This window comes from Pan troglodytes, chromosome X, assembly GCF_028858775.2.
Source record: "Pan troglodytes isolate AG18354 chromosome X, NHGRI_mPanTro3-v2.0_pri, whole genome shotgun sequence".
Lineage (NCBI taxonomy): Eukaryota > Metazoa > Chordata > Mammalia > Primates > Hominidae > Pan > Pan troglodytes.
This window is the reverse complement of record NC_072421.2, coordinates 53,849,947-53,873,228: the sequence shown is the minus strand read 5'-3', so window position 1 is coordinate 53,873,228 and position 23,282 is coordinate 53,849,947. Positions and strand designations below refer to the sequence as shown.

Sequence of the window (23,282 nt, the reverse complement as noted above, 5' to 3'; positions counted from 1 at the left end):
CCCTGTTGCCCAGGCTGGAGTGCAGTGGCTCGCTCTCTGCTCACTGCAACCTCTGCCTCCCGGGTTCAAGCAATTCTCCTGCCTCAGCCTCCCGAGTAGCTGGGATTACAGGTGCCCGCCACCACGTCTGGCCTATTTTTATATTTTCAGTGGAGACTGGGTTTCACCATGTTGGCCAGGCTGGTCCCAAACCCCTGACCTCGGGTGATCCGCTCGCCTTAGCCTCCCAAAGTGCTGAGATTACAGGCATGAGCCACAGCGCCCGGCTCACATTCTCTTTATCCATTCATCTGTTGATGGATACTTAGGTTGTTTCCAAATCTTAGCTATTGTAAACAGTGCTGCAACAAGCATGAGAGTGCACATAAGTCTTTAATATACTGATTTCCTTTCTTTTGGGTATAGACCCAGCAGTAAGATTGCTGGATCATGGCAGCTCTATTTTTAGTTTTATTGAGAAACCTCCAAACTGTTCTCCTTAGTAGTTGTACTAATTTACATTCCCACCAACAGTGTATTAGTGTTCCCTTTTCTCCACAACCTCACCAGCATTTGTTATTGCCTGACTTTTGGATAAAAGCCTTTTTATTTTTTTACTGTAAAATAAGTTTATTGGTGGTAATGTGATAGAATTTATTCCTGATATCTGATGTTACAAACTTTAGGATCCCTGAGATATGCAGGATCTTTGTATGTAACTGGCATAAACCCCATTATTTGAGCTCTCTTAATTGCTTTTGTGATTTCTTTCTGTTTCTTCCCACAAAGACCTGTAACGTGCCTTCCATAAATGCATCCAGTAAATGGAGAAACAAACTGGGACAAAAGCTGTGCATTCTTATAATTTACATGCTTTCCACACAAGACACACTTCTTAAGAGATTCTTTATAAGGGTTTTCCATTGGAGTGGGCAGGTCCTCAATGCTGGATACCTGTTTATATTGTGAATAACCCCTTCTCGAAAGCACCATGGGAGTCCCGGGATGTGTAAGGCTGACAGCAGCCATTACCAGGTGTGTCAACTTCTTCCTCCCTAGACCACCGCAAACAGCAACCATAGCAGTCTTGGTTCTGCCTGGGTAAAAGCCATTTTAACTGAAGTGAGATAATATCTCAGTATAGTTTTGATTTGCATTTCTCTGATGGTCAGTGATATTGAGCACCTTTTCATATGCCTGTTTGTCATTTGTATGTCTTCTTTTGAGAAATGCCTATTCAAATCTTTTGCCCATTTTTTGATTGGAGTATTAGATTTTTTTCCAATACAGTTGTTTGAGCTCCTTGTTTATTCTGGTTATTAATCAATTCCCTTGTCAGATGAGTAGTTAGCAAATGTATTTTTTCCCATTCTGTGTATTGTCTCTTCACTTTGTTGATTGTTTCCTTTGCTGTGCAGAAGCTTTTTTTTTTTTTTTTTTTTTTTTTTGAGATGGAGTTTCGCTCTTGTTGCCCAGGCTGGAGTGCAATGTGCGATCTTGGCTCACTGCAACCTCCACCTCCCAAGTTCAAGTGATTCTCCTGCCTCAGCCTCCCGAGTATCTGGGATTGCAGGCATGTGCCACCACGTCCAGCTAATTTCGTAATTTAATAGAGACAGGGTTTCTCCATGTTGGTCAGGCTGGTCTGGAACTCCCGACCTCAGGTGATCCGCCTGCCTCGGCCTCTCAAAGTGCTGGGATTACAGGCGTGAGCCACCATGCCCAGCCTTTGACTTTTTAATAATAGCCATTCTGACTGGTATTCAAGTAAAGCCCAAGGGCTCTTCTGTCAGCTTTTGGTGAATGCTGCCTGGCCTGGGACTCACCCTTCAAGCATTGGGCTCCCCTCTGGCCCAGGGCAGGTCCAGAAATGCTGTCCAAGAGCCTAGGCCTGGACTCAGGGAACCCAAGAGCCTGCATGTTGTTCTACCTCATTGTAGCTGAGCTGGTACCTAAAGTTCAAGGCAAAGTCTCCTTTACTTTTCCCTCTACTTTTCTCAAACAGAAGGAGTCTTTCACCTTAGCTGTCACAGCTGGGAATGTGCTGGGTCACACCTGAAGCCAGTACATCTCAGAGCTCCAGGCCCACAGCATACTCCCTGCATATTACTGCTGGTTATTCAGGGCCTAAGGGCTCTTTAGTCAGCACATGATGAATCCTGCAGGACTGGGTCCTTCCCTTCAAGGCACTGGGTTCCCTTTTGGCCCAGTATGTATCTAGAAATGTCATTCAGGAGTTAGGGCCCAGAATGGGGGCCTCACAACTCTGTCCAATGCCCTGTCCTACTGTAGCTGAGCTGGTATCCAAGATGCAAGACAAAGTCCTGCTTACTCTTCAGTCTCCTCTCCTTAAACAGAAGGAGGGAGTCACTTTCATTGCCTTGAGCTGCACTGTCTAGGGTTGGGGGAGGAATGGCACAAGCACTCCCTTAGCTACCCCAGCTGGTGTCTCCCTGGCTCTAAGCCCAGCCGGACACTAGGATTTGCCTAGGAATGGCAGTTCCCATGTCCTAGACCGCATTTCAAGTTTACCTAGGACCCCAGAGCACTTCAGCCCATGGTGGTGAGGCTTGCTGAGAAACTCAAGTTCTGACCACTCAGATGGCTGACTTCCCTCTGGTCCAAATGCTTCCTCCATGTGCAGGTGCTGGCTGAGCCTAGTACAGCTTTATTCTCTGCTACAACAGGGCAGCACTGAGTTCAATGTGAAGTCGTCCCAGTCTGCTGCACTCTCCCTCTCCAAAGTACACAGATTATCTCTCTGCACCACACAGACACTGCCAGAGGATGGGAGAGGTATGGTGTCGGCAATTCAAGACTGTCTCTCCTGCCCTCCTCAATGCCTCTTTCAGAGATATGAAGCTAAATCCAGGTACTGTGATTGCTCACCTGATTTTTGGTTCTTGTGATGGTGCTTTTCTGTATGCAGATAATTGTTAAAATTTGGTGTTCCAGTTGGGGTCGGGGGAAGAATGGTGTAGGCTTCTATTCCACCATCTTCCTCTGCCCTCCTAATTCGAAAAGGTTTTTTGAAAAGATAAACAACATTGATAAACTGCCAGCTAGACTAACCAAAAAAAAAAAGACCCAAATAAACAAAATCAGAAACAGAGGATTTATTACAATGGATACTACAGAAATACAAAAGATCATAGAGTCTATTATGAACAACCATATGCTAACAAACTGAAAATCCTAGAAGAAATGGATAAATATTTGGACACAAATGACCTACCAAGATTGAATCAAGAAGAAAAAACCTGAACATATCAATAATGAGCAATGAGATTACACCAGTAATAAAAAGTCTTCTAAGAAAGAAAATCCTAGGTCTGAATAGCTTCACTGCCACATTCTACCAAACATATAAAGAAGTAATACCAATTCTTCTCAAATGATTCTTAAAATGTTAAGCAGAATTTATTCTATGAGACTAGCATTACTCTAATTCAAAAATCAGGCATAAACACAACAAAAAAGAAAGCTACGGGCCAATATCCATGATGAACATATAAGCAAAAATGCTCAATAAAATACAAGCAAATCAAATCCAATAAAATATCAAAAAAAGAATACACCATAATCAAATGGGATTTATTCCAGGGATGCAAGGATAGCTCAACATATGCAAATCAATAAATGTGATACATAACACCAATAGAATGATGGAAAAAAATATGGTCATCTTAATAGATGCAGAAAAGCATTTAATAAAATTCAACATCCCTTAATGATAAAAATTCTGAGCTAATTATGCATAGATGGAACATACCTTCATTTATGCTAAGTAAAATAAACCAGCCATGGAAAGATAAATATTACGTGATCTTCCTTATATGTGGAACCAAAAACTCCAACTTACAGAAGTAGAGAGTAGAATGGTGGTTATCAGGGAGTGGATGAGTGAAGGTGGGGAATGGGGAGATGTTGATCAAAGAGTATAAGGTCTCAGTTAGAAGTAATAAGTTTTCAGTATCTATTGCAAAGCATAGTGACTATAGTTAATAATAATGTATTGTATATTCCAAAATTGCTTAAAAAATAGATTTTAAATGTTTTCACTACAAAAACGATAAATGTGCTAGGTGATGGATATGTTAATTAGCTTGATATAATCATTCCACAATGTCCATGTCCTAGTGTTCCATGGAAGTTAGAACTTGTGAGCAATGAAATTGGATATTTAACTGATGCCATTTCTTTTATTTTTTTATTTTTTATTTTTTTTGAGACAGAGTCTCACAGTGTCGCCCAGGCTGGAGTGCAGTGACGCGATCTCGGCTCACGGCAACCTCCGCCTCCCAGGTTCAAGAGATTCTCCTGCCTCAGCCTCCCGAGTAGCTGGGATTACAGGAGCCCACCACCACACCTGGCTAATTTTTTGTATTTTTAGTAGAGACGGGGTTTCACTATGTTGGCCAGTGGTCTCGAACACCTGACCTCGTGATCCACCTGCCTCAGCCTCCCAAAGTGCTGGGATTACAGGTGTGAGCCACCACGCCCAGCCCATTTCTTTTTTTTTTGAAATTGACAAATAAAAATAGAAATATTTATGGAGTACATCCTGATGTTTCAAAATATGTATACATTTTGAAATGGCTACACCTAGCTAATGAATATATGCATTACCTCACATACTTAACATTTTTGTGTGTGGTGAGAACACTTAAAATCTACTCCTTTAGTGATTTCCAGGTATACAATACATTGCTGTTAACCATAGTCATTATGTTGTACCACAGATCTTTTGAACCTATTCCTCCTGTTTAAATGAAAATTTTTATTCTTTGGTCAATATCTCCCAATGCCCAATCACCATTCTACTCACTCTTCCATGACTAGCTGAAGCTAATTCTAAGCAGAGTGTTGAAGGAGCAACCTGTTCCTTTTGCCTGGTTATAGTCAAATGAGAGAAGAGAGAAATGATTTAAGAATGGAATTGTTAATCAAAATGGAAGCAGAACTTAAAAATTTGGAAACTTTTCAGCCTATCCATATTGAAAAGAAATGAGAAAGCCTGATTGGAGATAATAAGGGTATGGCCAGATTACTATTGCTTTTTTTTTTTTTTTTTTGAGATGGAGTCTTGCTGTGTTGCCCAGGCCGGAGTGCAGCAGTGCTATCTCGGCTGACTGCAATCTCCGCCTCCCAGGTTCAAGTGATTCTGCTGGCTCAGCCTCCCAAGTACCTGGGATTACAGCACGCACCAACACATCAGGGTAATTTTTGTATTTTTAATAGAGACAGGGTTTCACCATGTTGGCCACACTGGTCTCGAACATCTGACCTCAAGTGATCCACCCACCTCGGCCTCTCAAAGTGCTGGGTTTACAGGCATGAGCCACTTCACCCAGCCCCCAGTTTACTGTTAGATAAGGAAATTAGTATGGCTGGCCCCATCACAATGGAAATCAGGTGTTATTCATCAACACAATGGAATAATGACCCTAAAGGCATTTCAGGGCTCCTTGAGGCGGCCTCTCCCATCATAAGCCCAGACTGCAAGGGCCTGGGGAGCAGATCTTTTTACTGTCTCCATAGTTTTACCTTTTCCAGAATGTCATGTAGTTGAAACCTTTTGGGATTATTCTTTCCTGTTTGCTTATTTTGGTCTCTGTCTTTGATGTTGCAGTCTCTTCTCAAATGCTTGCTGATCAGTGGTTGTTGGCTGATATTTAAGAATGCAGCAATAAAAATCTCATTGGAAGCTCTGTGCATGGGGACAGGGCTAGGCAACCGGTGTCTTTTTTTAAAGTATAATTAAGGATCTGACTATTATACTGCAGACTCTCCGAATGCCAAATGCCATGGTCTTTTCTCTAAGGTTGTTCAGTTTCATTAGAGAAGAACTCTACATTTTTTGCCTAATAGGTAGACACCTGGCTGCTGTAAATGGTACACAAAGGGATGAGTTGACAGTTTTATATATAGCCTTTCAATTAAAATCCCTGTATTCAGCCCCACATCTCACTCCCACCCTTCATCATACCTGGCATTGTCAAGACCAAGACGCTCCAGGCTCCTGCAGAGAAAGAGCAACTCCTTCCTCTGAAGCATCACCTCCATGCATACCCCAGGCTGTGGCTTCCTCCACCATGCTCCATCAGTCACCACTCCTCCATTTACATCCTATCATCCACAAATTAGATGAAATCTCTCTTCTGCTGATGAACCTGCTCCCATTGTATTCATCATTGTGTTTTTTTACCTTTTTAAAAATTTATTTATGGCTGGGTGCGGTGGTTTATGCCTGTAATCCCAGCACTTTGGGAGGCCGAGGTAGGCAGATCACCTGAGGTCAGGAGTTCGAGACCAGCCTGGCCAACATGGTGAAACCCCATCTCTACTAAAAATACAAAAATTAGCTGGGTGTGGAGGCTCACACCTGTAATCCCAGCTACTCGGGAGGCTGGGGCAGGAGAATCACTTGAACCGGGAAGCGGAGGTTACAGCAAGCTGAGATCGCGCCACTGCACTCCAGTCTGGGAAACAGAACAAGACTCCGTCTCAAAAATATAAAAAATAAGTAAATAAACATAAAATTTATTTATGATCATTTTTAGCAGGGTCTCAGGAGAAAGTGGAGATAAACACGTGGTAAATCTGTCTTCTTGACCTGGAAATCTACTAGTCTTTAACTGTTTGTTTTATTGTTTTTTTTATGGTAATTATCTTAATATCTCTAAATATATACAGATTTTTCTATTTATTAACTTATTTATCAATTTTAGTCATTATCTACTGACTTCCCGTTATTTATACCACCCAAATGCCCTCTTCTCATTTCCCCAATGTAGCCATGTCACTAATTACATATTCTCTATTCCTTACCTTTGTGCCTTTAACTAATAGACTTATATTCTCCTTTCTATATCTTAACTTCTGCCATCTGTACTTTTATATTAACAAGGTTAATACTTCTTTTTTTTTTTTTTTGAGCCTGAGTTTTGCTCTTGTTACCCAGGCTGGAGTGCAATGGTATGATCTCGGCTCACTGCAACCTTCCCCTCCTGGGTTCAAGTGATTTTCCTTCCTCAGCCTCCCAAGTAGCTGGGATTATAGGCGCCTGCCAGCACGCTCAGCTAATTTTTTTGTATTTTTAGTAGAGATGGGGTTTCACCATGTTGGCCAGGCTGGTCTCGAATTTCTGACCTCAGGTGATCCACCCGCCTCAGCCTCCCAAAGTGCTGGGATTACAGGCTTGAGCCACTGCACCCGGCCCGAAGGTTAATAAATTATATCCTGTTTATAACCATAATTATGTCATCCTGAGACAGGAATAATATAGGATGGTTACAGGAGAATAGAAAATTCCAGGCAGCGGTTTCACATGAATAGCAAAAATGGAACTGTTAAAATAGCTGCATAATCTGGGGTTGATAAGTGTTTACACTATTGTGATGATATAAATACTGTTCCAGAAAGATCCAATTAGCATAGCATGATTATTTATTTTTTTCCTTTTTTTTTTTTTTTTGAGACAAGGTCTTGCTCTGTCCCCCAGGCTGGCGTGCAGTCGGCTGCACGATCACAGCTCACTGCAACCTCGATCCCTGGGGCTCAGGTGAGATCCTCCTTCCTCAGCCTCCCGGGTAGCTGGGACTACCAGGGTGTGTCACCATGCCCAGCTAATTTTTTTTGTAGTTTTGTAGAGACAGGGTTTCTCCATATTGCCCAGGTTGGTCTCAAACTTCTGGGCTCAAGTTATCTACCTGCCTCGGCTTACCAAAATGCTGGAATTACAGATGTGGGCCACCATGCCTGGCCTATATTTCTTTTCTTGTACAGTTTTTTTTCCCCTGGCGTTTCTAATTGTCTTTCTTTTCTTCCTTGCATTGTCTGACTTTGTCACCTAAAGTTATTCCAAATTCTCAAGGAAAGTATAAAAGCATTTGAATCCCCCTTTTTCCCAGATACCTTCTTCCTGGAGTCCTCCGTCTTCCTGTTCCAATTTGGACGGATTGCTCTGTAGGCCTGCGGTGCAGCTGTCATCCTGGGACGTCTCTTCATTATTCTTCTAGGTTGGACTCTGATATAGTTTGGATATTTGTCTTCACCCAAATGTCATGTTGAATGCTGGAGGTGGGGCCTGGTGGGAGATGTTTCAGTCATGGAGGCTGATCTCTCATGGTTCAGTACTGTCTTTGCAGTAGTGAGTGAGTTACTGGGAAAACCGGTCCATTAAAAGTATGTGGCACCCCACCCCCCAACTCTCTTTTGCTCCTGCTTTCACCATGTGACATGCCTGCTTCCCCTTTGCCTTCTGCCATAATTGTAAGCTACCTTAGACCTCTCTAAAAGCCAACCAGATACCAGCACCATGCTTCCTGTAAAACCTGCAGAACCATGAGCCAACTAAACCTCTTTTCTGTATGAATTACCTAGTCGCAGGTAGTTATTGGTAGCAATGCAAGAATGGCCTAATACAAACCCAACCTTTCTTGGACCCCATATCTTCCTCTTTCTTAGTTTACTCCCTTGTGGACATTGTAGTTTTTCTGCAGCATCCATTCCACTCCTCCCACACTATGGGATGTGAGTGGGATTGACCCCACCACCAGCTCTAGGTGTAGGTCTTTATTGGTATAAACTGATCTGAGTAATTTCACCCTCCTAGCCACAGTGATGACTGGTTCAGGGATGACCCAATCACAATGAGGCTTAGGACTTTTATTCAGCTTTTGAGGGAGGAGATGACCTATCTTCCCTTGGATAAGAACAAAGAAGCATGTAGCCTGGTTGCTGCTGTTAGCCATCTTGTGAACATGTGGAAGGCCTACCTGAGGATGGAGCTGAAAAATGGAGGAGGCAGAGCCAAGAGAATCACAGAAATGGAACCATATTCCAGATCATGCCATGCCTGAAATCTCCCTGCCTGTGGACTCTTCAGTTAAGTGAGCCAATGAATTGCATTTACTATTCAAGACAGTTTGAGTTGGGTTTTCTATTGCTTGCCCCTGAAAGCATTCTAATTTATGTTTTTGGTTTTCTCACTCTGGAAAGGGGATGGGTGTATGTTTGGTTTATATGAGGTATATTTGCACTGTATTCAGTGGAAACATTTTTTTCAAAGTGTAAGTATGGGAGGAAGAGTATATGTGGATATTAGACAACCAAAGGAATGAACTCTAGTGCTCCCGAACAACATTTCATCCTGTTTTGGGGAATTTCCCTCTAGAGTCTTGGTGAGAGGTGGGATCCCACTTCCTACTATGGAAACTGATGGTGGTCAGATACTTCCTTTCCCTGACCACGAGGCAACAAGGACTGACTAATCTTTTCACGGCTTTGAATCTGGAGCCAGCAACACAAATAAGCCAGAAATATTACAACACTAACACAAGGATGATAGATTAGGAGAATATGTTTGTGATAGGCAAACCTGACAAAAGAACAATAAATAGAAAAAGAAGATAGTAAATGCAATGGGAAAATGGGCATAGGATATGAAGAATAAGTTACAGAAGGGGAAACTTGAGTTTACACAAGGGGAAATTTGAATATATTAAGAGATTTTTATCCCTACTAATGATTTGAGAAATGAAAATTAAAATAACGGTGAGAAGTCACTACAGCAATGGTAACAGATAGAAAGTCAGATATTATCAAGGGCTGATGAGGATGTGAGGAAAAGGACAAACATGATTTGGGATGTAAACTGGTACGGGTATTCCAGAGAGAGTTTGGCCGTACCAAACCATGAAATTAAGTATGTGTATACCCTATAACCCAGCAATCCTGCTTCTGGGCATATATTCCACAGAAATTCTCACACAAGTCCTAAGGAAATATAGTTGAGGTTGTTCATTGCAGCACTGTTTGTGGTAGTGAGGAATTGGAAGCAATCCAGGTGTTCATCACCATGGGATGGGGTAAGCAAACTGTTGTATATTCATAGAACGGAAAATTACAAAACAATTAAAAGTAATAAGCTAGATTTACATAGAGCCACATGGATAGGTCTCCAAAACCCAGTACTGAGTGAAAAAAGTAAGAAACAGAGACTTATAGCATAATTCTCTTTATGAAAATGTAAAACAACACTGTGTATTTTCATGGATATACACACAAATAAACATATGAAAGGTGGGTTGAAAGTATACATATATGAATTACACTAAGAGGCTAAGTGTAATTAAGTCGGGCAGGAGAATGAGAGTGAGGATACGGACTGATGGGGAAGAAGAATAATAAAACAAATAAGGTAAAAGAGCAGCCTTCAGTGAACTGGTGATAATGTGCCGCGAATTGCAGATTATGATTTTTTTTTTTTTTGAGACGGAGTCTTGCTCTGTCGCCCAGGCTGGAGTGCAGTGGCACGATCTCGGCTCACTGCAACCTCCGCCTCCCGGGTTCATGCCATTCTCCTGCCTCAGCCTCCCGAGCAGCTGGGACTACAGGCGCCCGCCACCACGCCCAGCTAATTTTTTGTATTTTTAGTAGAGACGGGGTTTCACTGTGTTAGCCAGGATGGTCTCGATCTCCTGACCTCGTGATCCACCCACCTTGGCCTCCCAAAGTCCTGGGATTACAGGCTTGAGCCACCGCGCCCGGCCTGCAGATTATGATTAACTCAACTCTGAAGTCCACAACGAATAAACCAAAACACCAGATGTCAGGACAATTAGCGCTCCTTTGCAGTGCCATGTGCTGGTAGGCTAAGGTTCACTGGTAGGAGCAGTAGGGGTACTAGTACCAGCAGTAGCCTTCTAAACCAGGCTGTTTCCATGGTAGGCCCTTAGCTGTGGTTCCTCCTGCCTACCTTCCTGGCTCCCACTCTGTGTTTTCAGCCTGATTCTCCAGACTTCTGTGAGCTAACTGATAACTTCATAATAAATCCCTTTTCTGCGTAAGTTAACTAGAGTCTGCTTCTGTTACTTGAATCCAAGAACCATGACTGATACATCATGCACTTTGTTGGAGAACATCCTTAAGTAACTTCTCTTCTTTTTCCTGTACATACATACCTGTGATAAAGTAACTTCTTAGCCCATTTATGTCTGAGGTTGCATTTTTTTGAATTTTTGCCATCAGACCTTGGCAATGAGCTTGAGCAGTACGATATAAATAATTCTTACATGCTTAGTGTTCCAAAAATGGAACACTAAGCTTACAGAAAGGTAAATTTGGGGTTCTTTGCATGTCTGAAAATGTAGTTATTTTACCTTCATAAGGACAGTTTAGCTTTAGAATTCTATGTTTAAAATATTCTTTCATCTGAATTTTGAAGATAATGCTTTCAGTGTGCATTGTCATCATTGTTGATTAGAACTCAGATGTTAATATTATTGTTATTGTCATTCCTTTCTTGGCAACTTGTTTTCCCTGCTTCTGAAAGCTTAAAATTTTTCTTGATACCTAATGTTTTGAAATGTCACAGTGACCTACCCAGAACTTGGATGTTTTTTCCATTATCTGTTTTGCTGAGCACTTGTGGGTGGACTCTTTTTATCTGAAATTCATGTCTCTACTCTGAAATCACTGTTTTATTTGTTTGATAATTTCCTTCCTTTTATTTACCCTGTTCTCTTTTCTAGAACTCCATTAATATATAATTATATACATTTAGTGTATATAATTAATGTTTAATTATATACATTTATGTATAATTAAACTGTATAATTGTGTTTTTCCTCTCTTTTTTCCTCATATTTTCCATGTCTTTGTGGAGGTTTTTAAAAAATTTATTGAGATAATTGTAGATTCACATTCATAGCCAGTTGTAAGAAATACTATACTGTACCCAGTTTTCTCAATAACATTTTGCAAAACCTTAATATGATATCACTACTAGAATAGTTTTTAAATTAATAGGCTTTACTTTTTGAACAGTTTTATGTTTACAGAAAAATTAAGTGGGAGGAACAAAAGGGGCGAGTGAATACAGCACCTTCAACTGAAATACCCAGGTTCTCCCATTGGGACTGATTAGGGAAATAACTGGACCCACGGAGAACGAAGAAAAGCAGGGTGGGGCGACAGCCCACCTGGGAGCAACACCCCCACACCAGGCCAAGGAAAGCGGTGAGTGATTGTGTGACCCTGGAAACCGTGCTTCTTCCATGGATCTTTGCAACTTGTGGATCAGAAGATCCCCTTGTGAGCCCACGCTTCCAGGGCCTTGGGTCTGACACACACAGCTGTGCCGAGTCTGGGCCGAGCAGCTGCTCAGGCACGCACAGACCCAGGAGCTTTACATACTCCGGCCCAGAATCCCCAACAAATATGTCTGCAACTCAGACAGGAGGCAGGAGACAAGGCAGGAGGTCCCCTACATACCCCTAGGAAGGGGGCGGAATCCCGGGAGCTGAGTGGCGTCTCTCTCTCTTTTTTTTATTTTTTATTTTTGAGACAGTCTCACTCTGTTGTCCAGGCTGGAGTACAGTGGCGGCATCTCCGCTCACTGCAACCTCTGCCTCCCGGGTTCGAGCGATTCTCCGGCCTCAGCCTTCCGAGCAGCTGGGATTACAGGTTCCCGCCACCACGCCGGGCTCATTTTTGTATTTTTAGTAGGGACAGGGTTTCGCCATGTTGGCCAGGATGGTCTCGAATTCCTGACCTCAAGTGATCCACCCGCCTCCGCCTCCCAAAGTGCTAGGATTATAGGGGTGAGCCACCGCACCCAGCCTGAGTGGCGTCTTTCTGGAGGCCCCATTTCCACTGCACCTCACAAGATAAGACTCACTGGCTTGGAATTCCAGCCAGCTACTGGCAACAGGGTGAAGCCTACCTGAGACCAGACTGAGGATGGGCAGGCGTCATCTCTGTTGTTTGGTCGACTCAGCTGTTCCAGCCTGTGGGCTTTGGAAAGTCCAAACGGCCCAGACAAGGAAGAGTCCCCAAAACAGAGCACCACAGCAGCTTTGCCAGATCGTGGCCAGACTGCTTCTTAATGTGGCACAGGATCCATTCTTCTTCACTGGGTGGGACCTCCCAGCCAGGCCCTCCAGCCACATCCCCCGCACATATTAGGGACAGAACTCTGATCTCTCGCTGGGACAGAGTGCCTGAGGGAGGGGAAGGCCGCCACCTGTGTTGGTTGAATGACTCAGCCATTCCAGCCTGCAGGCTTTGGAGAGTCCAAATGGTCCAGAGGAGGAAGGGTACCCCCAGCAGCGCGGCACAGCAGCCTTGCCAGATTGTGGCCAGGCTTCCTCTTTAAGCAGGGCCCCATCCATTCCTCCTCACTGAGTGGGACCTCCCAGCCAGGCACTCCAGCCACACCCGTCCTCAGGTATTAGGCGCAGAGCTCTGATTTCTCCCTGGGACGGAGTGCCTGGGGGAGGGGAGGGCTGCCACCTGGGTTGGTTGGACCAGGACTTAGCTGTCCAGCCTGCGCGCTTTGGAGAGTCTAAGGCGACAGGGGCAGAGGCAGTTCCCCACCACAACACAGCTGTTTTGTCAAGGCGTGGCCAGGCTGCTTCTTTAAGTGGGACCCTGATCCACTCCTCCTCGCAGGGCAGGTCCTCCCAGCCGGGTCCTCCCAGCTGGGGCCTCTGGCCACCCCCACTCACGTTCTACAGGGCCGACAGAGCTCTAATTTCTCCCTGGGATGGAGTGCCTGAGGGGCAGGGCAGGCCACCACCTTGGCCGTCTGGGCTTCTCAGCCGGTCCAGTTTGTGGGCCTTCGAGAGCCCAAACCATCTGGGGACTGAAGGGATCCCCAACACAGCACAGGTGCCTTACCAAAAAGCAGCCAGACTGCTTCTTTTTTTTTTTTTTTTTGAGACGGAGTCTCGCTCTGTCACCCATGCTGGAATGCAGTGGCGTGATCTCGGCTCACTGCAAGCTCCACCTCCCGGGTTCACCCCATTCTCCTGCCTCAGCCTCCCGAGTAGCTGGGACTACAGGCGCCCGCCACCACGCCCGGCTAATTTCTTTTTTGTATTTTTGGTAGAGACGGGGTTTCACCGTGTTAGCCAGGATGGTCTCGATCTCCTGACCTCGTGATCCGCCCGCCTCGGCCTCCCGAAGTGCTAGGATTACAGGCGTGAGCCACCGCGCCTGGCCAGCCAGACTGCTTCTTCAAGCAAGCCCCTGATCCTCTTCCTCCTGACTGGATGAGACCTCCCAACTGGGGTCTCCTGCCACCTCCTACAGGTGTGTTCCGGCTGGCAATAGGCCAGTACACTCCTGGGACAGAGCTTTCAGAGGAAGGGGCAGGGTGCCATCTTTGCTGTTTCACCAGTGATACCTCCAGGTACAGGAAAAACCAAGGCAACTAGGGTCTGGAGTGGAGCCCCAGCAAACCACAGCAGCCCTGTGGAAGAGTGGGAAGACTCTAAAAAGAAAAACAAACAGAAAACAACAACAACAAACACAAAAACCCCATCCAAAGGTCAGCAACCTCAAAGACTGAAGGTAGATAAGCCCACAAAGATGAGAAAGAATCAATGCAAAAACGCTGAAAACTCAAAAGGCCAGAGTGCCCTTTTTCCTCCAAATGACTGAAACACCTCTCCAGCAAGGGCTCAGAACTGGGCTCCTATTCAAAACAGTATTGGAAGTTCTGGCCAGGGCAATGAGGCAAGAGAAAGAAATAAAGGTATTCAAATATGAAGAGAGGAAGTCAAACTATCTGTGTTTGCAAGTAACATGATCCCATATCTAGAAAACCCCATTGTCTCAGCCCCAAAGTTTCTTAAGTTGATAAGCAACTTTGGCAAAGTCTCAGGATACAAAAATCAATGTGCAAAAATTGCTAGCATTTCTATACACCAACAGCAGGCAAGCAGAGAGCCAAATCATGAATGAACTCCCATTCACAATTGCTACAAAAAGAATAAAATACCTAGGAATACAGCTAACAAGGGAAATGAAGGACCTCTACAAGGAGAACTACATACCACTGCTTAAGGAAATCAGAAAGGACACAAACAAGTGGGAGCTGAATGATGAAATCACATGGATACATGGTGGGGAGCAAAACACACTGGGGGCTGTCAGAGGGTGGGAAGTGAGAGGAAGGAGAGCATAAGGAAGAATAGCTAATGGATGCTGGGCTTAATACTTAGGTGATGGGATGATCTGTGCAGCAAACCACCATGACACACGTTTACCTATGTAACAAACCTGCACATCCTGCACATGTACACATGTACCCCTGAACTTAAAATAAAAGTTGGAAATAAAAACAAAAGAAAAATTGAGTGGAAAGTATACAGAGTTCCCATATACCACCTCACTCTGCTTATTTTTTGTATTATTAACATCTTGAATTAGTGTGGTATATTTGTTAGAATTGACGAATCAATATGGATATATTATTAATTAAAATATATAATTTACATTAGGGTTGATTCTGTGTTGTACCTTCTATGGGTTATGACAAATGTAATGTGTAATGAATGTGTCCACCATTACAGTATCAAACCCTAAAAATCACCTGTGTTTCACCTACTCTCTCCCTACTACCACTTCTGAATCTCTCTGAACCTCTAACCTTGTTACTGTCTTCATAGTTTTGCCCTTTCTAGAATGTCATATAGTTGGAATCCCAGTATGTGGCCTTCTCAGATTGGCTTCCTTCATTTAGCAATCTGAACTTAAGATTCATCCTACTATTTTATGACTTGATAGCTCATTTCTTTTTAGTATTGAATAGTATTCCATTGTATGGATGTACCAACAGCTTGTTTATCACTATTGAAGGACATCTTGCTTGCATCCAAGTTTTGGCAATTATGAATAAAGCTGCTATAAAAAATCTCATGTGAGGGTTTTTGTATGGATGGAAGTTTAGAACTCATTAGGGTAAATACCAAAGGGTGTGATTATAGCATCATATGATAAGACTATGTTTAGTTTCATAAGAAACTGCCAAAGTGTATTCCAAAGTGGTTGTAACATTTTGCATTCCCACCAGCAATGAATGAGAGTTCCTGTTGCTTCACATCCCCAGCAGCAATTGGTGTTGTCAGTGTTTTGGATTTTAGCCCTTATAATAGGTATGTAGTGGTAATTGCAAATTAAAATAACAATCAGAAACCACTACACATGTATTAGCATTGGTCTATATGTCTGTCTTTATGTCAGTACCACACTGTTTTCATTACTGTAGCTATGTAATTTTTTTATTTTTTATTTTGAGATGGAGTCTGGCTCTGTCACCCAGGCTGGAGTGCAGTGGCATGATCTCGGCTCACTGCAAGCTCCGCCTCCCGGGTTCACGCCATTCTCCTGCCTCAGCCTCCTGAGTAGCTGGGACTACAGGTGCCCGCCACCAAGCCCAGCTAATTTTTTTGTATTTTTAGTAGAGACGGGGTTTCACCGTGTTAGCCAGGATGGTCTCAATCTCCTGACCTGGTGATCCGCCCGCCTCAGCCTCCCAAAGTGCTGGGATTACAGGCGTGAGCCACCACGCCCGGCCGCTATGTAATATGCTTTGCTTTGAAATCAGGAAGTGGGAAAAATACAACTTTGTTCTTTTTTAAAAGATTGTTTTGGGTATTTGGGGCCCCTTGAAATATTAATTTCAGGATACATTTTTCTATTTCTGCAAAAAATACTATTGTGACTTTGATACTAATTGCAATAAATCTGTAGATCACTTTGTGTACTACTGACATTTTAACAATATTATTTTCCAATCCATGAACACAGTTCAGTTCAGTTTTCTTCAGCAACACTTTGTAGTTTTTGCTTTGTTTTGTTTTGTTTTTGAGACAGAGTCTCATTCTGTTGCCCAGGCTGTAGTGCAGTGGCACAACCTTGGCTCACTGCAACCTCTGCCTCCCGGGTTCCTGCCTCGGACTCCCGAGTAGCTGGGATAACAGGTATGCCCCTCCACGCCTGGCTAATCTTTGTATTTTTAGGACAGACAGGGTTTCGCCATGTTGGCCAGGCTAGTCTCAAACTCCTGACCTCAAGTGATCTGCCTGCCTCAGCCTTCCAAAGTGCTGGGATTACAGGTGTGAGCCACTGCACCCGGCCTTTTGATGCTATTCTAAATAGAATTTTAAAATTAATTTCCTTTTCAAATTGTTCATTTGTAGAGATGTTCATAGTGTAGAGAAATGAAACTGATTTTTGTGTGTTGATTTTGTATTCTGCAACTTCACTAAATTTATTTTTTAGTTCTAACAGGTGTGTGTGTGTCTATCTGTGTGTGTCTGTGTGTGTAATCTTTATGGTTGTCCACATATAAGATCATATCATTTGTGAACAGACATAACTATTTCTTCCTTTCTAATTTAGATGCCTCTTATTTCTTTTTCTTTTCTAATTACTCTGGCTAGAACTTCCAATACAATGTTGAATAGAAGTGATGATAGTGGATATCCTTGTTTGTTTCTCATCTTACAGGAAATGTTTTAATTCTTCCACTGTTAAGTATGATGTTAGCTGTGGGTTTTTCATATATGGCCTTTATTATCTTGAGGTATTTTCCTGCTATTCATTCCTAGTTTATAAAGTGTTTTTATCATAAGTGACTGTTAAATTTTGTCAAATGTTTTTCTGCATTAGTTGAAGTGGTAATGTGGGCTTTTTCCATTATTCTGTTAATGTGGTTTACTACATTGATTGATTTTCATATGTTGAACCAATCTTGCATTTCAGTAATAAATCCACTTGTCATGATGTATAATTCTCTTAATGTGCTGTTGAACTCTGTTTGCTAGTATTTTGTTGAATATTTTTGAATCACTATTTATCAGAGATATTGGTCTATAGTTTTCTTGTAGTGCCTTTGTCTGGCTTTGGTATCAAGATAATGCTGGTCTCATTAAATGAATTTGGAAGTTTTCCCTGCTCTTCATTTTTTTTTCTTTTGGAAGAGTTTCAGGAGTATTTGTGTTCTTCTTTAAATGTTTTGTAGAATCCATGAGTGAGCCCATAGGGTCCTGAGGTTTTCTTTTGAGAGGTTTTTGATAGCTGATTCAGTGTCCTTGCTAATTACATATTTGTTCAGATTTTCTATTTCTGCATGATTCAGTCTTGGTAGGTTTGTTTTCTAGGAATTTGTCCCTTTCATCTAGGTTATCCAATTTGTTGACCTACAATTATTCACAGTAGTCTCTTAAGATCCTTTGTATTTCTGTAAAATTGTTTTTTCTTGCTATGAATTTTAAATTTTTTATTTTTGTTCTGGAAATTTTATGTTTACTTAAACCTTATATGTAATAGAAACATAATCCATCGAGCCTTTGGATACACAAAATTTTCAGCGTTTACTCATAATATATTCTTCAAATTATCCCGCACAAAACTGCTTAGAAAGAATGTGTTAAACTATATTGATGATTAAAAAACAAGCACAACAACATAAAGAATCTTCCTCTATTTCAGGATAAATGATTTACTGTGAAGTTATCCTTTTAACGTCTTTGGTGTCAATTCTGGGTGAACCAAGATGGTCACTTTCTGTCTCGTTCAATCATCCTCTTGCCCTGATCTTGTTCAGACGGCGTCTCTCCCGTGTACAGCACCATAGTCTCTATGGTGGGAGCCTTAAAACGCTTCCCTTCTTGTTTCCGTCTGTCGTCTGATTTCTGCAGTCTCCTTGCGCACTTTCTCATAGCAGTAGCCACAAAGGACATATTTCTGTTTCAGGTGACCACATTCAGGACCAAACATCTATATTGTTCTTTTTTTTCATTTTCTTTTTGAGACGAAATCTCGCTCTGTCGCCCAAGCTGGAGTGCAGTGGCGCGACCTCGGCTCACTGCAACCTCCGCCTCCCGGGTTCAAGTGATTCTTCTGCCTCAGCCTCCCGAGTAGCTGGGACTACGGTGCCCGCCACCACACCCGGCTAATTTTTTGTATTTTTAGTAGAGACGGGGTTTCACTGTGTTGGCTAGGATGGTCTCTATCTCCTGACCTCGTGATCCGCCCACCTCGGCCGCCCAAAGTGCTGGGATTACAGGCGTGAGCCACGGTGCTCGCCTATACTGTTCTTAACTTTAGTAAGCTTCTGAGGGTTTCTTCTCCTACACAGGTTAACTTCAATGGTGCGTCTGTTTTTGGGAGCTGCAATCCAAAAGATACTATACAAAAGGCTGGAATTCTCTTTACTTCCACTGGTATCATTTGCTGGCTCTGTAAATATGGCTGGGCCCTGTACTGCTAATGCTGGTCCCCACGGAGAACTAGGAAAGCCCGGCAGGCTCTGTGGAAGCTTCCGCAGTAGTCACTCCCAGTAGTTTCGAAGCAGTCCCTGGGCCGCAGGCCATGGTGGAACCGTAAAATTGGTTTTAACGTCCACTCTTTATTTCTGATTTTAGTTATTTGGGTCTTCTCTGTTTTTTTCTTAGTTAATCTGGCTAACAATTTGTCAATTTTGTTAATCTTCTCAAAGAAGCAACTCTTGATTTTCTTGATTTTCTCGATTATTTTTCTATTTACTATTTCATTTTTCTCTGCTCCATTATTTCCTTCCTTCTTCTAGCTTTGGGTTATTTTGTTTTTATTTTTTTAGAGCCTTACATTATAAAGTTAGATTGTTGATTTGAGATCTTTCTTTTTTTTAGTATAAGTGATTACAGCCATAAATATCCCTCTTTCCAGTGCTTTTGCCACATCCTACAAGTTTTGGTAAGTTGTATTTTCTTTTTCTTTTTCTTTTTCTTTTTTTGACACGGAGTCTTGCTCTGTCGCCCAGCCTGGAGTGCAGTGGCATGATCTCACCTCACTGCCACCTCCGTCTCCCAGGTTCAAGCGATTCTCCTGCCTCAGCCTCCCAAGTAGCTGGGATTACAGGCGTGTGCCACCAAGCCCGGCTAATTTTTGTATTCTTAGTAGAGACGGGGTTTCGCCATGTTGGCCAGGCTGCTCTTGAACTCCTGACTTCAGGTGATCCACCCACCCCAGCCTCCTAAAGTGCTGGGATTAAAGGCGTGAGCCACCGCACCCGGCCTGTATTTTCATTTTCATTCATCTCAAGATATTTCCTAATTTCCCTGGTGATTTCTTCTTTGATACATTGATTGTTTACAAGTGAGTTGTTCAATTTCCACGTTTGGTAATTTTCCAGTTTTCCTTCTGCTGCTGATTTCTGGTTTCATTCCATTGAGATTAGAAAAGATGCCGGGCGTGGAGGCTCATGTCTGTAATCCCAGCACTTTGAGTGGCTGAAGTGGGTAGATCACTTGAGCTCAGGAGTTTGAGACCAGCCTAGCCAACATGGTGAAACCCCACCTCTCCTAAAAATATAAAAACTAGCCGGGCATGGTGGTGCGTGCCTGTAATCCTAGCTACTCAGGAGGCTGAGACAAGAGAATAGCTTGAACCCGGGAGGTGGAGGTTGCAGTGAGCCGAGATCGTGCCACTGCACTCCAGCCTGGAGGACAGAGCGAGACCCTGTCTCAAAAAAAAAAAAGAAAAAGAAAAAGAAAAAGAAAATATACTTTGTATGTTTTCAATATTTTTAGATTTATTGAGACTTGTTTTGTGGCTTAACATATGGTCTATCCTGGAGAATGTTCCATGTGTACTTGAGAAATATGTGTATTCTGCTATTGGTGGGTAAGTGTTCTGTTTTATGTCTGTTATATCTAATTGGCCTATAGTGTGTACAAGTCCTCTATTTTTTTTATTGATCTTCTATATGGTTGTATTTTCCATATGAATATGTAGTCTTGGAGCCCCCTACTATTATTGTAGTTCTGTTTATTTCTCTGTTCAATTCTTTTTTCTTTCTTCTTTTCTTTTTACTTTCTTTGTTTTTTTCTTTGAGACAGAGTCTCGCTCTGTCGTCCAAGCTGGAGTGCAATGGCACGATCTCAGCTCACTGCAACCTCTGCCTCCTGGGTTCAAGCAATTCTCCTGCCTCAGCCTCCCAAGTAGCTAGGATTTCAGGTGCACACCACCACGCCTGGCTAATTTTTTGTGTTTTCAGGAGAGATAGGGTTTTGCCATGTTGGCCAGGCTGGTCTTGAACTCCTGACCTCAGGTGATCCACCTCCTTGGCCTCCCAAAGTGCTGGGATTACAGGCATGAGCTGCCATGCCCAGCCTTCTCCGTTCAATTCTATCAATGTTTATTTTATGTATTTAGGAGATCTGATATTTAATGAATATGTTGACAATTGTTCTACTTCTTGGTGCATTGACCATTTCATCATTATTTAATGTCCTTCTTTGTCTCTTGTAACAGTTATTGCCTTAATGTCTATTTTGCCTTATATTTGTATAGCCATCTCTCTCTGCTCTCCTTTGGTTAGTCTTTGCATGAAATATCTTTCTAAAAAAATTTATTATAGTAAGAACACAACATGAGATCTACTTTCAACAAATTTTAAGTTTACAAAATTTACAGTATTGTTAACTATAGGCATGACGTTATATAGCATATCTCTACAACTTATTCATCTTGCATAACTGACACTTGATACCCATTGGATAGCAACTCCTCATTTCCCCTTTTTCCCAATCCCTGGTCACCACCATTCTATTATCTGGTTTTATGATTTTGATTATCTTAAATACGTCCTCTAAGTAGAATCACACAGTATTTGTTCTATCACTGGCTTATTTTACTTAGCATAATGTCCTCAAAGTTCATTCATGTTGTCATATGTGGCAAGATTTCCTCCATTTTTAACACTGAATAATATTCCATCATATGTGCATACCGCAGTTTATTCATTCATCAGTTGATGGACATTTAGGTTGTTTCCGTATCTTGCTTGTGAATAATGATGTGATGAACATAGGAGTGCAAATATCTCTCCAAGTTCCTGATTTCAATTCTTTGGAATAAATAGCCAGAGATGGAATTGTTGGATTATATGGTAGTTCTATTTTCACCATGAGTATGTTTGGTGTGGGCTTTTCATTATGACCTTTATTACGTTGAGGTATTTTTCTTCTATTCCTAGTTTGCTGAAAGATTTCATCATGAAAATGTGTTAAATTTTCTTTTTAATTTTTTTAAATTTTATTTTAGATCCAGAGGATACATGCACTTGTTTGTTACATGGGTATTACATGAATAATAGTGGGGATTGGGCTTCTAGTGTACCCATCACCCAAATATTGGACCTTATATCTAACAGGTAATTTTTCAACCCTCACTCCCCTCTCAGCCTCCCCCTTTTTGAAGTCCTCGGAGTCTATTTTCTCCATCTTTATGTCCATGTGTACCCTTTGTTTAGCTCCCATTTAATAAATGAGATATGCAATATTTGATTTTCTGTTTCTGTGTTAGTTCACTTAGGATAATTGCCTCCACTGCATCCATGTTGCTGCAAAGGAAATTATTTCATTGTTTTTTATGATTGCATAGTATTCCATGGTGTATCTATATCACATTTTCTCTTTTTTAACATTTATTTATTTATTTATTTATTTATTTATTTATTTATTTATTTATTGAGACAGGGTTTTGCTCGTTGCCCAGGCTGGAATGCAGTGGTGTGATCTTGGCTCACTGCAATCTCTGCCTCCCGGGTTCAAGTGGTTCTCCTGCCTCAGCCTCCCAAGTAGCTGGAATTATAGGTGCTCGCCACTACGCCTGGCTATTTTTTGTATTTTTTAGTAGAGACAGGGTTTCACCATGTTGGCCAGGCTGGTCTTGAACTCCTGACCTCAGGTGATCCACCTGCCTCGGCCTCCCAAAGTGCTGGGATTACAGGCATGAGCCACCGCTCCCAGCCTTTAACTTTTAAGTTCAGGGGTATGTGTGCAGGCTTGTTAGATAGGTAAACTTGTGTTACAGGTGTTTGTTGTACAGATTACTTCATCACCCAGGTATTAAGCCTAGTACCCATTAATTATTTTTCCTGATCCTCTCCCTCCTCCCATTCTCCACCCTCCAATAGGCCCCAGTGTCTGTTGTTCCCCTCTATGTGTTCATGTGTTCTCATTTAACTCCAACTTATAAGTGAGAACATGCAGTATTTGGTTTTTTGTTCCTGTGTTAGTTTGCTAAGGATAATGGCCTCCAACTCCACCCATGTTCCTGCAAGGAACATGATCTTGTTCTTTGTTATGGCTGCATAGTATTCATATGGTGTGTATGTACCACGTTTTCTTTATCCAGTCTACCATCATTGATGGGCATTTAAGTTGATTCCATGTCTTTGCTGTTGTGAATAGTGCTGCAATGAACATACACGTGTATGTGTCTTTATGATAGAATGATTTATATTCTTTTGGAAATATACCCAGTAATGGGATTTCTGGGTTTGGTTTTGTTTTTGTTTTTTGTTTGTTTGTTTGTTTTGTTTGTTTTTGAGACACTGTTGCTCTGTCACCCAGGCTGGAGTACAGTGGCGTGATCTCAGCTCACGGCAACCTCTGCCTCCTGGGTTCAAGCAATTCTCCTGCTTCAGCCTCCCGAGTAACTGGGACTATGCGCCACCA

General features: G+C 42.3%; 1 protein-coding gene across 2 annotated transcripts; it reads right to left on the bottom strand.

The window, feature by feature from the left end:
• Window positions 1–621: 621 nt before the first annotated feature.
• LOC742513 (small ribosomal subunit protein bS18m-like) lies at window positions 622–1,125 on the bottom strand. 2 transcript variants are annotated; one of them, XM_054676672.2, is made up of 2 exons: window positions 914–1,125; window positions 622–771 (listed from the first exon to the last, which is right to left on the bottom strand). In XM_054676672.2, the coding sequence occupies exons 1-2, from the start codon at window positions 1,057–1,059 to the stop codon at window positions 714–716; spliced, it is 204 nt and encodes a 67-aa protein (XP_054532647.1). In that variant the 5' UTR covers window positions 1,060–1,125; the 3' UTR covers window positions 622–713. The 2 variants fall into 2 exon arrangements, with proteins under 2 accessions (XP_054532647.1, XP_054532646.1); XM_054676671.2 differs by having other exon boundaries at window positions 622–1,076.
• Between the last annotated feature and the right edge of the window lie 22,157 nt (window positions 1,126–23,282).

Bases quoted from the DNA above. Each gene is read 5' to 3' on its own strand.
- LOC742513 (XM_054676671.2), bottom strand. From the start codon at position 1,059: ATGGTTGCTGTTTGCGGTGGTCTAGGGAGGAAGAAGTTGACACACCTG.